General features: G+C 42.7%; 2 protein-coding genes and 1 long non-coding RNA gene across 6 annotated transcripts in view; 2 read left to right on the top strand and 1 right to left on the bottom strand.

The window, feature by feature from the left end:
- Window positions 1-5995, bottom strand: part of LOC123516020 (COP9 signalosome complex subunit 3-like) — an 8788-nt gene extending 2793 nt beyond the window's left edge. The window contains exons 1-5 of the mRNA XM_045275023.1: window positions 5865-5995; window positions 3022-3270; window positions 2450-2667; window positions 854-1048; window positions 322-473 (exon numbers count right to left, since the gene is read on the bottom strand). Coding sequence (XP_045130958.1) covers window positions 322-473; window positions 854-1048; window positions 2450-2667; window positions 3022-3270; window positions 5865-5919 — 869 coding nt within the window. The 5' untranslated portion in view covers window positions 5920-5995. The remainder of the gene's footprint in view (window positions 1-321; window positions 474-853; window positions 1049-2449; window positions 2668-3021; window positions 3271-5864) is intronic.
- Window positions 1-15597, top strand: part of LOC123516058 — a 31870-nt gene that overhangs the window by 2385 nt on the left and 13888 nt on the right. The window lies entirely within an intron of this gene.
- LOC123516036 (kinetochore protein Spc25-like) lies at window positions 8322-14062 on the top strand. 4 transcript variants are annotated; one of them, XM_045275061.1, is made up of 7 exons: window positions 8322-8479; window positions 8888-9054; window positions 10032-10174; window positions 11398-11496; window positions 12350-12451; window positions 13605-13797; window positions 13834-14062. In XM_045275061.1, exons 1-6 carry the CDS (start codon window positions 8451-8453, stop codon window positions 13788-13790), a joined length of 726 nt encoding a protein of 241 aa, XP_045130996.1. In that variant the 5' UTR covers window positions 8322-8450; the 3' UTR covers window positions 13791-13797; window positions 13834-14062. The 4 variants fall into 4 exon arrangements, with proteins under 4 accessions (XP_045130996.1, XP_045130987.1, XP_045131005.1 ...); XM_045275052.1 differs by having other exon boundaries at window positions 13605-13802; window positions 13847-14062; XM_045275070.1 differs by having other exon boundaries at window positions 8891-9054; window positions 13605-14062.

Genomic DNA, 15597 nt, shown 5'->3' with positions numbered 1-15597 from the left:
GAGAGAGAGAGAGAGAGAGAGAGAGAGAGGAGAGAGAGAGGAGAGGAGAGGAGAGGAGAGGAGAGGAGAGGAGAGAGGAGAGGAGAGGAGAGGAGAGGAGAGAGAGAGAGAGAGAGAAGAGAAGAGAAAGAAGAGAAAAGAAAAAGAGAAAAAGAGAAAGAAAAAGAGAGAAAGTGAGAAAGAGAGAAAAAGAGATATGAGATTAAAAAAAAAAAAGAGAAAAAAGGGAGAGAAAAATTAGATTAGATTAAGTTACATTACATCAACAAAAAAAATACAAAACACACACACACACACACACACACACACAGAGACACTCACCCGGTAAAAGTCTCCTGGTTCTTTGAGATGACGGCACACACTTTGTCAGGGCAGTTGGTGGTGAAAGCAGTGCCCAGGTCCCAGTACGCCTGGCTCAGTGGCTTGATGAAACGCGTCACCACCAACGATGCATACTTCGGTATTTTCCCAATCTGACGGTGATAGGGAGGTGAGGTGAGGTGAGGTGAGGTTGGGTTGAGTTAAGATTAGGTAAAATTAGGTTAGGTTAGGTTAGGTTAGGTTGGGTTGGGTTGGGTTGAAATAGGTTAGGTTGAGTTAGTTTTAATTTAGGTTAGGTTAGGTCAAGTTATGTCCGGTATGTAGTTAGTTATTTAGACATTTTGTTAGATATTTACCCAGTCATTTATTTAGTTACATTAGGTCAGGTAAAAATGGAAATACACACACAAACACAAACACACAAACACACACACACACATAAATGGGCCTATTCCTTTAATTTTTTTCTTTTGTTTGGCCAGCTTCCCCTATTCAAATAAATAAAAACACACACACACACACACACACACACCTTGCCCTCCAGAATAAGAGAGACCAGTATGTATTTCTTGAAGGCCTCCAGCATGATGTGGGAGACGGCCAGCGCTGGGGTGGTGATGCACACTCGGAAGAAGTACTGCGCTCTCTCGTAGTTCTTGATGGCCGTGTAGATCATGCCGCCGTAGTAGTAGTACAGTAAAAAGTGCTTCACATCGTAGTTACCTCTCTGTGGGGGGCGGTGCAGGAGTCAGGGCTTGTACAGAAAGGTCTGGGGTGCTTTAAAAAGGTGCCTAACCTAACCTAACCTTGCTTTGCCTAACCTAACCTTTCCTAATTCAAGAGTGTCACCTCATAGTTACCTCTCTGTGGGGGCGGAGGATTTAGCGGTTGTAAATGAAGGTTGTGGGTATTTGTAAGTGTTACCTAACCTAACCTTACCCTGCCTAACCTAACTTAACCCAACCCAATCCTAACCTAACCTAACCTAGCATAAACTAAACCATACCTAACCCAACCCAACCCAACAGTCACCCAGGATTAACAGGGAACGCTAAATTAAGCTTCTCGTCTTTCCCTATTCATTGTGGTGACTATTTGGTGACTCTATACAGCTTCAGAAACTCATGTGGGGGATTAAAATAGTGGAGACTGTGGCCATTAATCTTCTGACCTCCATAGACCCTTCATTATGTCAACAAAATAGTGTTATTGTAGCCAAACTGCCTTAAAATGCCCTAAAAACATGTCAAACTATCGTAAAATATCCTACAAATATGCCAAACTGTCTTAAAATGCCCTTAAAAAAACATGAGTTTCTATATTCATTCTGGTGACTATTTGGTGACTTTTTACAGCTTCAGAAAGTCATGTGGGGGATTAAAATGATGAAGACTGTGGCCATTAATCTTCTGACCTCCATAGACCCTTGCTAATGTCAATAAAATGGTCTAATGGTACACAAAACTCAAAGTAAAAATGTGTCCCAGTACTGAAGGGGTTAATATAGAATTCTACACTGTTTTTTTTCTCTCTCTTTTTATCCCAGAGCTTTCATTCTGGCTAGATAATAGTGAATGGAAGGATTATGCAGCTCACACTCATCATTCTTGGTTATCCTGCCCACTGTGAAAAACGTTTGGCGACCCATGACTTGACTTAACCCAACCCAACCCAACCTTATGCAAACCCTGCCAAATCCTAGCAAACCCTTTCAAAACCTGCCAAACCCTTTCAAACCCTGCCAAATCCTTTTAAACCCTACCCAACACTCTCCAATCCTACCCAACCCTCTCCAACCCTACTCAAACCCTGTCAAACTCTTCCAAACCTACCCAACCCTACCCAAACTTTCTCAAACCCTATCCAACACTGCCAAAACCCTACCCAAACCCTGTCAAATCCTCTCAATCCCCACCCAACCCTCTCCAACCCTACCCAACCCAGCCAGACCCTGCCAAACTCTTCCCAACCCTACCCAAACCCTGCCAAACCCCTTCAAACCCCACCAACCCTACCAAACACTCTCCAACCTTATCCAACACTGCCAAAACTCCACCCAAACCCTGCCAACCCCACTCAAACCCTACCCAACCCTACCCAACCCTCCCCAAACCCTGCCAAGCCTCACCTCTTTGCTAATATCCATAACATCCACATCCATGAACTTGAGAGCTGGCTTGAAACACTTGGACTCCAGACACAGGTGGAGGAGGTGGGCGTGGATGGAGGTGAGGTGAAGGGGTGACTCTTGTGTCTTGTAAATGGCTGTACTTAGCACCTCTATGCCTCTCATTGCACAGTTCCCAGCCACCAGGAGGTCTGCGTAACTGCCACACATGTCCGCCACTGCAATGAGGTGTGTGTGTGTGTGTGTGTGTGTGTGTGTGTGTGTGTGTGTGTGTGTGTGTGTGTGTGTGTGTGTTTAGGGGTATTATGGGAGATTTAAAGATAGACATCACCATTTCACCACCACTAAAAGAGAGAGAGAGAGAGAGAGAGAGAGAGAGAGAGAGAGAGAGAGAGAGAGAGAGAGAGAGAGAGAGAGAGAGAAACATACACACACACCACAACACAAAGAAAAGAGAAAAAGAAGAAGAAAAACAAATAAAAACAGACAGACAGAGAGAGAGAGACACACACACACACACACACACACACACACACACACACACACACACACACACACACACACACACTTACTCATATCCGGCGCATACTTGATCTGCTCATCACTGCACACACTGATAAACTCGGCCACAGTGGCATGGAGTGTGTCTATGTTGGCATCAGTGTGCAGTGTGTTCTGGAGGCGCACACACAGCACAGCCACAGCACCCAGGGAGTGGCTCTGTGGCTGTAGAGTGGCCAGAACTGTGTCTAAGTGGGCCACATTCTTCGCTAGGACATCTGTGCTCTTACTGACGTACTTCACCACTTCACCATAGTTCCCTGGGGGTGAGACGGGGGTGATGAGTGGTGACTGGGGTGATTAGTGGTGATAGAGTATTGGTAAGTGGTGACTGGAAGGCGATTAGTGGTGATAGGATGGTGAGAAGTGGTGACTGGAATGGTGTTAAGTGGTGACAGGAATGGTGACAGGGGGTGATAAGTGGTGAGTGTGGTGGTGATTAGTGGTGATGAGTGTTGAGTGTGGTGACAGTGGTGAATAGTGATGACAGGATGGTGAGAGGGTGTGATTAGTGGTGAGTGTGGTGACAGGATGATGAAGGTGTGGTGATTAGTGGTGAATGTGGTGACAGGGTGGTGATAAACAGTGGTAAGTAGTGACAGGGGTGGTGACGAGTGGTGAGTGTGATAACAGGATGATGATGAATGGTGATGAGTGTGGTGCAGTGATGTGGGAGTGATGAGGACATACTTGGTGCCTTCACTGACATACTTCACCACTTCACCACAGTTGCCTGGGGGTGATAAGTGATAGTGGGGTGTGGTTGGGTGGGGGGGGTTAGGTGTGGTGATGAAGTGGGGGAGGGTGTTATAAATTATCCAAGTGGCTTCAGATATGTGACGTGAAATCAGCTGGGTGGAGGAACTGCAAAGGGGGAGCTGGGCAATGAGGAGAGCTGGAGGGATTTGTATATTAGGACAGTGCCAGAAGAAGAAGAAGAAGAAGAAGAAGAAGAGAGAGAGAGAGAGAGAGAGAGAGAGAGAGAGAGAGAGAGAGAGAGAGAGAGAGAGAGAGAGAGAGAGAGAGAGAGAGAGAGAGAGAGAGAGAGAGAGAGAGAGAGAGAGAGAGAGATGTGTATATTAGGACAGTGCCAAAATTCTTGTGCATGGGAAAAAAAAAAACTTGATAAATGTAAGATTAATACATTAGCACATACACTGCTGGTCACAGCGGACGGCATGAAAGGGACCACGACTTCCAATCTGAACAAATTTCATTCATCCCTTTGTAACTCCTGAACATATGGCGTTATTCGCTGTATGTCACTATCTGACAACTCTGCAGCTCTAGTAGTCAGGGTAGATGATATGTTTCCTTAGTCAATGTTTGCCTGTGGATCGTGTGCTTGCATTTGAATTTTCTTTCACCCCCCTCACGGTCCCTTTTTGTGGATGAGTAAGCTTACCATTGTGCCTTGTTACTACCTATTATGGGACCTAGGAAACTAATTAGTAAGGCTCAAATCTTAGTTAGTTGTGCCTTAGTGAGGGAGAATAAATCAAATCAAGAAATTGGCGCGAACACTGGCATAGCTCTCAGAACTGTTCAACATTGGACCAAAATTTATCGTGAGGGAGGAAGAGACACTTCACCACCTTACAAGCCTGAAGGGCGTAAACGCAGTGTGACCCAGAGAACTCTGAACATCATTCGGAAACAGCTTGAGGCCAACCCTCGCATACACAGCAAAGAACTTAAAGCCAGGAATCCTGCATTGCTGGCTGGAGTGAGTGAAAGGAGTGTACGAAGATATGTGAAACGCAATTTGGGTTACCGCAGTTGCCGTGCAGTTTCCAAACCTTGCCTCACTCCTAGTCACCTAAACAGTAGGCTAGCATTTGTGTCTCAGCACAAAGATTGGGACTTAGATTAGTGGCGTAGGGTACTTTGGTGAGATGAGGCAAGCTTTCAGGTTAGACAACCAGAGAAACCGAGTGTACTGCAGACCCCGTAGTGACTCTTATGACCCACACTACACAACACACACAGTAAAACACCCAGATTCTTTGATGGTGTGGGATTGTTTTTCTTACTGTGGTCTTGGAAAATTAGTGTTTTTGCCTAAGAATATTTGTATGAACCAAAATAACTACTTTGAGCTAATTCTAGATTAATTAGATGAGTGTATGGAGAAGTGCAATGCTGTTATTTTCATGCAAGATGGTGCACCGTGCCAAACAGCAAAGTTAATTGTTGACTGGTTTGATTTCTGCAATGTCAGTCTTTTAAAACCTTGGCCTGCAAATTCACCAGACCTTAACCCTATAGAAAATCTCTGGGTGTACATAAAGCTGAAGCTAAAGGAGAGAGACACCTCCTCCCTCCCACGCCTCCAAGCCGCTATTCAGGACATACGGGACAATATTGACGCTCAGTATCTCCACCACCTGGGTGATTCACTTCCCAGGAGACTCGAAAGGTCCAGAAGGCACGAGGCCACCCTATCAATTACTAGTTTAGGTGAATACCCTCATTGAAACATATTTTCTGTGTCATTGATCTCCTTCACAGGATGTCACAGGTACCACGCCTACCGCTCTGACCACCAGTGTAGTCGCGTCGAGTGCTACTGACAGGGACCGACAGACAGTAACTAACATTAACGAAATATAACAAAATATAACCATGTACAAATAACACAATTACATATCTATAGAATTACACTACAGCATCACAGCATCACAGCATGACAGCATCACACACAAATACCTTAAAACTTCAAAAACTCCCACGAAAACCCGTCACTCACTCCTTTACTCTCCTCTCTTCTCTCTCTCCACTCACTGCCTCTCCCTATTTTCCCTACCAGTGTGTCTGTCAGTGCTATTAATACTAAGGGAACAGCCGCCATTACCTTGGGAGGAGAGAGAAGTGACATTATTCACGAAATGCTCCAATGCTGAGGCCATGTTTGTTTTGGTTGCCTCGGCTCGGCGCTCGCTTACACTCCGGGTCCACGACGGCGCTGTTTCTGTGGTTCTAGGGTTGTGGTTCTGTGGGTCTGTGGTTCTTCTTCTTTCCTTTCATTTATCTCATTATCTCATTTTTCTTCTTAATTTTCCACCTATTTTTCTTTTTTTTTAGTGTTTCCTATTCCATATCGTTGTTTCTGTGGTTCTAAGGTTCTGTGGTTCTGTGGTTCTTCTTCTTTCCTTTCATTTATCTCATTATCTCATTTTTCTTCTTAATTTTCCACCTATTTTTCATTTTTCTTTTAGTGTTTCCTATTCCATATCATTGTTTCTGTGGTTCTAAGGTTCTTTGGTTCTGTGGGTCTGTGGTTCTTCTCCTTTTCTTTTGTTTATCTCATTGTCTCCTTTTTCTTCTTAATTTTTCACTTATTTTTCATTTTTTACTTAGTTTTCGAGTCCAAGGCGGCGCTGCTTCTGTGGTTCTGTGGTCCTTCTTTCCTTTTGATTATTTGGGAGCATTTAAATGAGAATAGATTAATTAGAGATACCCAACATGGCTTTAGATCAGGGAGGTCCTGTCTTACAAATTTGCTCGATATCTTAGAATATATTACCAAGGAGTTAGATGATGGAAATAGCATAGATGTTATATATCTAGATTTTAGCAAGGCGTTTGATAAGGTACCGCATAGGAGGCTAGTGTACAAATTGAGACTACATGGGATAGGGGATAGGTTAGTTGATTGGATTAGTGAATGGCTTTCTGATAGGAAACAGAGAGTAGTATTAAATGGGGCAATGTCTGAGTGGAAGGAAGTGGTTAGTGGGTACCCCAAGGATCAGTGCTAGGACCTCTTCTTTTCTTGGTGTACATTAACGATTTAGATATAGGAATTAGTAGCAAAGTATCAAAGTTTGCAGATGATACTAAGATAGCATGTGCAGTACAGGGTGAAAAGGACAATTACAGAATACAACGAGACCTGGACAGGCTGATAGCATGGGCAGACAGGTGGCAGATGGAGTTTAATTCTAAAAGTGTCAGGTTATGCATTTAGGTAAAGACAACACAAACTTTAACTATGAGATGGAGGGATGTTGGCTAGAGGCAGTAGAGGAAGGAAAGGATTTAGGAGTAGTGATAGACAGGACTATGAAATTTTCAAAGCAATGTTTAGAAGCAAGAAATAGGGCAAATAGGATCCTGGGTTTTATAAATAGAAATGTTAGTTATAAAAGTAAGGAAGTGGTGCGTAGCTTATATAATTCCTATGTTAGGCCCCATTTAGAGTATTGCATACAGGCCTGGTCACCCCACTATAGGCAGGATATCAACATGTTAGAAGCAGTTCAGAGAAGAGCAACTAGGATGATACCAGCATTAAAGCGCCTGGAGTATAGAGATAGATTAAAGGAATTAAACATGTTTTCATTTGAGAGGAGATGTATAAGAGGGATATGATAGAGTTATTTAAAATGTTCTCAGATACAAACTACATAGATGTGAGATCTTTCTTTACCTTAGAGGAGGGAAGTAGGACTAGAAATCATGGCAGGAAGATTAGAAAGCAAGGCTGCAGGTTAGATATAAGAAAATATTTCTTTAGTCATAGGGTGGTAGACTTCTGGAATGCATTGCCAGAGAGGGTTGTAAATAGCACTAGTTTGACAATGTTTAAAAACAGATTAGATAAGCACTTAAATTTATTAGATTTATAATTATGTATAGCGCTGCATGATAGTTTTTATAAGAAATTTACTATAGTTAAACAAGACATGATCTCCATGTATGGGGACCACAAATTGTAGAGGATTTCGCTGCAGGACTTAGCCCTGTTAATGGGCCAAATATTTAGAATTAGTATATAATGTATTGTGTACTTGTAAGTGTATCTTTCTGATGACGAGGTCACTGTACGACTGATACAGGATAACCTAGATGGGCCCTGGTGGCCCTTTGTTATCCTATTATTTATGTTATGTTATGTTATGTTATATCATTGTCTCCTTTCCCTTCTCGATTTTTCCCTTATTTTCCATTTTTTATTTAGTATTAGAGTCCAAGGCGGCGCTGCTCCTGTGGTTCTGTGGTTCTGTGGTTCTTCTTTCCTTTTGATTATCTCATTGTCTCCGTGATGAAGGTGGAAAAAAAAGAAAGAAAAGGGGAAATGATTGAGTGACTGATACATTTATACAAAAGAAAGAGGAAATAAAAAAAAAAGAGGAAAGGAGAATAATAGCATTTAAAAAAGAAATGAAAAAGTAAATACAAAATAAAAAGAAGAATAAAAATAACATGAACAATTAATTATAAGGAGAAAAAAAAAATAAGAGGAAAAGGAGAATAAATAAGTCACAAACAAAGCCCCGTAAAAAAGACAAACAACAAACAAAGTTACGCAAAAGCCGCCATCATCATCATCATCAGACGGGAGGCCATTTTAAAACACAGCTTTAAATTCCTATCAGTATTTGTTAGTTAATACTCAAATTACAGCACAGCACAGCACGGCACAGCACGGTACAGCATGGCACAGCACGGCACAGCAATAATAGGGTGAGAGAGGGTGTGGGGAGGAGGGGGAGAGAGGAGAGGGTTACGGGATGGGAGGGGCAGGGAGGAGAGATGATAGGGAGGGAAGAAGGTAATAGGAGATGGGAAGGAATAGGGGGGTGAGGAGAAGGGAAGGAATAGGTGATGGGGAGAGGGGAGTGGTTGCTGGGAAGGGGTAGGGGATGAGGGGGAAAGATGGGAAAGGATGGGGAGGGGGTAGCATAGGTGGGCGTGATTGATAAAAGGAGAAGTAGAAAGTAAAAGAGAAGAAGAAGGTGGAGGAAGAACAAGAACCAGAACAAATAGGAAGAGGAGGAGGAGTAGAAAGTTAAAAAGAAAGAGAGAGAGAGAGAGAGAATATGGAACCAAACCTAGCCTAACTTAACCCAACCTAACCTAACCTTTCCGCAGCAGCATGATGGAGGTGGAGGGGGAGCTGAATTACGAGTTAGAGGAGCAGAAGATACAAGCAATCCGCACCAGCAACCTGAACACTATCCAACGCTTCCTCACCTCCGTAGAAACTGACATCAATGCTACCAGACAGAAAATACACTCCAGGATGCTCTCTATGTGTGGTGAGAGGGAGTGTGTGTGTGTGAGAGGGAGAGGGAGTTTGAGTGTGTGTGTGTGTGTGTGTGTGTATTTACCTAGTTGTATTGTACAGGGTTCGAGTGGGGTTCAGTGTCCTGTCTCCATATCTCCATTTATCTAGTTGTTCTTTAAAGTTATGCATACTATGTGGTGTGACAATTCCATTATCCAATACATTCCATTTTTCCACCATTCTGTGTGGAAAAATTGTATTTTCCAATATCCTTCACACACTGCCTCATCCTGACCTTCTTTTCATGTCCTCTTGTCCTTCCATCTTCTTCCGTCACCAGCACCAGGTCTTCTTTGTCTATCTTTTCAATATCATTTACTATCTTATACATTGTTATTAAGTCCCCGCGTTCTCTTCCATCTGTGTGTGTGTAATTCAGTGTTTGATCTGGTGCAGTCTCTGACGAGACAGCCAGACGTTCCCCTACGGAACGAGCTCAGAGCTCATTATTTCCGATCTTGGGCTAGGCCTGAGACCAGGCACACACCACACACCGGGACAACAAGGTCACAACTCCTCGATTTACATCCCGTACCTACTCACTGCTAGGTGAACACCACCTACACGTCAAAGGAGACACACCCAAATATCTCCACCCGGCCTGGGAATCCAACCCCGGTCCTCTGGCTTGTGAAGCCAGCGCTCTAACCACTGAGCTACCGGGCGTGTGTGTGTGTGTGTGTGTGATTTTGGAAAGTTTGGAAGGAGGAGAAGGAACAGAGGAAGGAGGAAGAAGAGGAAAAAAAAAGAAGGAATAGAGGAAGGAGGAGAAGAAGAAGGAGATGAATGAGAGAAAAGAAAGAGGAGCTAGTACTAATTCTCTCTCTCTCTCTCTCTCTCTCTCTCTCTCTCTCTCTCTCTCTCTCTCTCTCTCTCTCTCTCTCTCTCTCTCTCTCTCTCTCTGTCTCTGTCTCTGTCTCTCTCTCTGATGTGGTGATGTCATTGCAGAGGAGAAGAAGAAGTTACAGCAGAAGATAGAGGACACACGCCAGCGGATCCAGCAGGCAGAGGCAAAACGCAGCAGGGACAAGGAGGAGGTACAGCAGCTGGAAAGGGAATTGGAGAGGCTCAAGATACAGCTGCAGGGGAAGGTGAGGTGGCTGGCAGGGTGGCATGGGGACTGGGGACTGGCAGGGTGAAAGGGTCATAGTTTTTCTCTTGTTTCTATTTCTTTAACTTCATTCAATCGTATTTGGTGTTTTTCTTTGAGTACTCTTCAGTTTTTCTTTGTGTTTTTCTTGTCATAGGAAGGAAGAAATACAGAAGCAGGCAGGGAGTTCCAGAGTGTGCCAGAGAAAGGAGTGAGTGATTGAGAGTACTGGTTAACTCTTGCATTAGAGAGGTGGACAGAGTAGTGGTGAATGATTGAGAGTACTGGTTAACTCTTGCATTAGAGAGGTGGACAGAGTAGTGGTGAATGATTGAGAGTACTGGTTAACTCTTGCATTAGAGAGGTAGACAGAGTAGTGGTGAATGACTGAGAGTACTGGTTAACTCTTGCATTAGAGAGGTGGACAGAGTAGTGGTGAAGGATTGAGAGTATTGGTTAACTCTTGCATTAGAGAGGTGGACAGAGTAGTGGTGAATGAGAGTACTGGTTAACTCTTGCATTAGTGAGGTGGACAGAGTAGTGGTGAATGATTAAGAGTACTGGTTAACTCTTGCATTAGAGAGGTGGACAGAGTAGTGGTGAATGATTGAGAGTACTGGTTAACTCTTGCATTAGAGAGGTGGACAGAGTAGTGGTGAATGATTGAGAGTACTGGTTAACTCTTGCATTAGGGAGGTGGACAGAGTAGTGGTGAATGATTGAGAGTACTGGTTAACTCTTGCATTAGAGAGGTGGACAGAGTAGTGGTGAATGATTGAGAGTACTGGTTAACTCTTGCATTAGGGAGGTGGACAGAGTAGTGGTGAATGATTGAGAGTACTGGTTAACTCTTGCATTAGGGAGGTGGACAGAGTAGTGGTGAATGATTGAGAGTACTGGTTAACTCTTGCATTAGGGAGGTGGACAGAGTAGTGGTGAATGACAGAGTACTGGTTAACTCTTGCATTAGAGAAGAGGAAGCAGGAAGCAGGAAACACAGAAGCAGGCAGGGAGTTCCAGAGTGTACCAGAGAAAGGAGTGAATGATTGAGAGTACCGGTTAACTGACAGGAAGAAGAAAACACAGAAACACAGAGACAGACAGGCAGAAACAAAGAGAGAGAGAGAGACAGAGGACAGAGACAGACCGAAACACAAATTACATCAAAACCACAACCCAGATTAACAACACTGCTAGTCTAACCACTGATTGTGTTCACTGCAGAAGGAGGAACTGGAGGCACAGAAGAAGGTCCTAGCTACCTGTATGGAGGAGATAAAGAAGAAAGAGTCCCTGGTGTCAGAAACGAAGGCAGAGAACCAGGTAAGTACGATAAAGACTCTGCACACCTTGGAGGAAAAGCAAGTTAGTGTGAGATTAAAGACACTCATAGGAAGAGGAATAGAGGAAGGAGGAAGAAAGAGGAGGAAAAGAGAGGGATAAAGAAGAAGGAGGAGAAAAAGAGAGGGGTAGGGGAAGGAGAGGATTAGAGGAAGTAGGAGGAGGAGGAAAGGAGAGGAATAAGGAAAAGAGGGATAGACAATAGAAGAAGAAGGAGGAGGAAAAGAGAGGAATATAGGAAGGAGGAGGAAGAGAAGGAAAGACAAAAGATGAGAGAGAGGAGGGAGGAGAAAAAGGAAAAGAAAGGTATAGAGGAGGAGGAGGAGGAAAGAGGAAAGATAAGAGGAAGGAGATGGATAAAGGAAGCAGGAGGAAGAGAATAAGAATAAGAATAATGTTTGGTAATATGTAAAGCCTCTTATAATCTGTCCTTTGCCACTTTGTCCCTCAGAAAAGACCAGAGAACATTAGAGAACATAGACAGAGTAAGGGGTAAGAGAACAGAGAGTAAGAAAAATAATAATAAGTGTAGTAATAGATAGATACGGGTGTTCAATCTGTTCTCTGCCATCTTGTCCTCAGAAAAGACCAGAGAACATTAGAGAACACAAAAGAACATTAGAGAATAAGAAAAAAATAATAATGATAAGTGTAGTAATAGATAGATATGACTGTTTGATGTGTTCTCTGCCACTTTGCCCTCAAAAAAGACCAGAGAACATAAGAACTTTAGAGAACATTAGAGAACATAAGAGAACATAATAGAACAATAGAAATAATAAGTGTAGTAATAGATAGGAGTGTTTGATGTGTCCTCCACCACCTCGCCCCCCAGGAGAAGATGAGGCAGGCAGAACACTGTATTGAATTGTACAAGAAATACCTTGGTCTGGATATCATCTGTCTGCAGAACACCCTTGTCTTGAAGTTCACACAGGTAAGGACTTCTGATTGCTTTGCCTCCCACAATGCACCTTTCACCTGTTTTCTCTCTTTTCTTTTCTTTTCTTTTTTTTTTCTTGTATTTCTCATCCTTTCTTGTTTATTGCCATGTTTTCATCCTCCTTCATTTCTCATCCTCTATTTCTCATCCTTCCTTTCTCTTATCCTTCTTCATTTCCCATCCTTCTCCATTTCTCCTCCTTCCTTTCTCACTTATCCTTCATTTCCCATCTCTCTCTCTCTCTCTCTCTCTCACTTATCCTCCATTTCCCATCCTATTTAATTTCCCATCCTCCTCCATTTCCCATCCTTTCTCACTTACCGCCCTGCTTTCATCTCTACATTCACAAAACCCTTTATTCCTCAGGTGAGCCCCTCCATCCCCACCCCCCAAGTCTCTCTCTCTCTCTCTCTCTCTCTCTCTCTCTCTCTCTCTCTCTCTCTCTCTCTCTCTCTCTCTCTCTCTCTCTCCATATTTCTTTCCACATTTTTATTTATTTTTTATTTTTTCAGTTATCTTTTAATTTTCATAATTTATTTATTTATTTTCTTATTTATTCATTTTTTCACTTCATTTTATTTATTCTTTTGTTTGTTCGTTTGTTCTTTGTAATCTTCCTACCTCTGCAGTGGTCCTTTTTTTTTTTTTTTTTTTTTTTTAATCATTCTCTATTTTTACATATTTTCTCTTTTTTTTCCAGTCATCGTTCTGTTTTCTTCCTTTCTTTATATTCTTTCCTTTATTTCATTCTCCTCCATCTCTCATTTACTTCCTGTTTTTCCTTATTTCTTTCATTTTATTTATTATTTTATTTATTTTTTTTTTTTTTTTTTGCAGTCATCATTGTTTTCTTCCCTTTCTTTTTCATTCTCTTTCTCCATTTCTCACTTATACCTTCTTTTCCATATTTATTTCATTATTTTTATTTTGTGTGTAGTTTTTCCAATCATCTTTCTCTCTTTCTTTCTTTCTTTCTTTTTCATTCTCCATCTCTCACTTATTTCCCTATTTTTCTTTCTTGTTTATATTTTCCAGTCATCTTCCTCTCTCTTTCTTTCTTCCCTTTCTTTCTTATCATTCTCCTCCATCTCCCATTTATCGCCATTCTTTCATCCCTAGACTCACAAAACACTCCTTTATTCCTCAGGTGAGCCAGATCAACCCTGAAGCGGAGTACATGGTTCGCCTTGGGTTGGAGGAGGACAAGTACACACTGCTGGGGTCTGAGCCGCCCCTGCCCTCCCTCCCTCAGCTGCAGGAGGAGCTCAATGCCTCGGGGAACCTCCTGGCTTGTCTTGTGCAGATACGGAAGTTGTTTCAGAGGATGGAGTGAAGGAGTGTGTGTGTGTGTTAAAAGGAGAGAATGTCTGTGTGTTTGTGTGTGTGTGTGTGTGTGTGTGTGTGTGTTAAAAGGAGAGAATGTCTGTGTGTGTTGAGAGAGAGAGAGAGATTTGAAAGGCTGGAGTGTGTGTGTGTGTGTGTGTGTGTGTGTGGGCCCATCACTAGAGAGAGAGAGAATTAGTTAGCAAGACTTCCAATGTTCTGTCATTTACTTTATAATATCAAAGTTTTATTTCGTCTATTCAAATAAAAAGATTCCTCGAAGTTTTTTTTTTTTTTTTTGTATTTGTTAATTAAACCTTAAAGAAACACTTCAAAAACAACCACTCTTGAGAACCCCACTTAAAATATCAGTGGCCTTGCAAAAAAAAAAACTCGTAGAGAGAGAGAGAGAGAGAGAATCAGCTGGCGAGCGTATAGCCTGACGGTGTGGTGGTGAGATAAGGAAGCTGTCCGTGTAAGAAGGAGCATGGAGACGAGAAACACCACAGCAGGAGTGTTGAGACAGACTGCATAGTACGCTGAAACACTAAAAGTTACCCTCAACATTACTTGCAAAGGCCACAGAAACAATTAGCCGGGTTCCAAAGAGCAGTTTCTCTTGTTCATAATGTGGAAAACCTTTTAATCTGCCACTAGAACTAATAAACTTTAATAACTCTTGTAACGTCAACTAGAGCCTTTGCAATGGAGTGGTGCTGCAGAAGTCTTAGAACTTAGTGAAGTGAAGTGAAGCACGCTGGCTGAAGAACTGTCACCGTGTCACGCTACGCTCTGCTGAGGTAAACGGGAGGGAGGTGGGGCGGTCTACCAAGACACAGGGTTTCTACGAGTGTATTTTACGATTGGAGAGGCAGATTAATGATACTTCCACATTATTCACACGAAAAAAGAAAAAATTAAGATTATGGTTAACCCCTTCAGTACCATGACACGTTTTCATATCTATTCTACATACTTTGGTGATTTTATACAGCCTCGGAAACTCAAAGGGGGGATTAAAATAGTGAAGATTCTGGCCATTAATCTTCTGACCTCCATAGACCCTTTCTAATGTAAATATAATCGTCTAAGCAGTAGTCACATCCAAAACTCATGGTAAAGATGCGTGCCAGTACTGAAGGGGTTAATTTGTGGCCTTTGAAAACAGTCGCGGTGAGAGAATAAAGCGAGCGATAGAGCCAAGAGATGAATGTCAGTGGCTCTATGCTTGGCCCGTGTGAACAGATGCTCGCAATTAAGGGAAGGTGCATGGTGCGGCAGGTGTTCCTAGGTGCACAGGTGTTTGAGGGAGTCAGGTGTGTGGATGCAGGAGTGGTAATAGTCCGTGTTCGATACTGGTGTCACGCGGGTCATATTTCTGTGTTATCGGGTAAAGACGCATTGTTCTCTCGCTATAGACTGTTCTCAAACGCTATATATCGATAGTTAACATGTTTCCTGAGCTTGAGACCCTTGATAACACAGCTTCCGGTGCTGCGAGCCGTCCTTGGTGATGTTCTGCCTGGTGTGTGTGTGTGTGTGTGTGTGTGTGTGAAGTTTGAGCCAAGACGTGTTTAGCTATTGGGAGGATAAAAATGACTTGATATTAATGCATACGAGTGTTAATTGTGTGTTATAAGGACACTAGGACAGTTTTCAAAGGCCACAGTGGTGAGTACAACTGTGTGTAGAAATGATAGAAATGACTTGGTGATATTAGCGCATACGTGTTGTGTGTGATAAGGACAGTTTTGAAAGGCCACACTGGTGAGTAGCTACATGAGTGTATGGAAGTGTGGGTAGACTATAAGGGCGAG

Source organism: Portunus trituberculatus, chromosome 5, assembly GCF_017591435.1.
Source record: "Portunus trituberculatus isolate SZX2019 chromosome 5, ASM1759143v1, whole genome shotgun sequence".
Lineage (NCBI taxonomy): Eukaryota > Metazoa > Arthropoda > Malacostraca > Decapoda > Portunidae > Portunus > Portunus trituberculatus.
The sequence above is the reverse complement of the archived record's forward strand: the minus strand, read 5'-3'. Positions and strand labels throughout refer to the sequence as shown.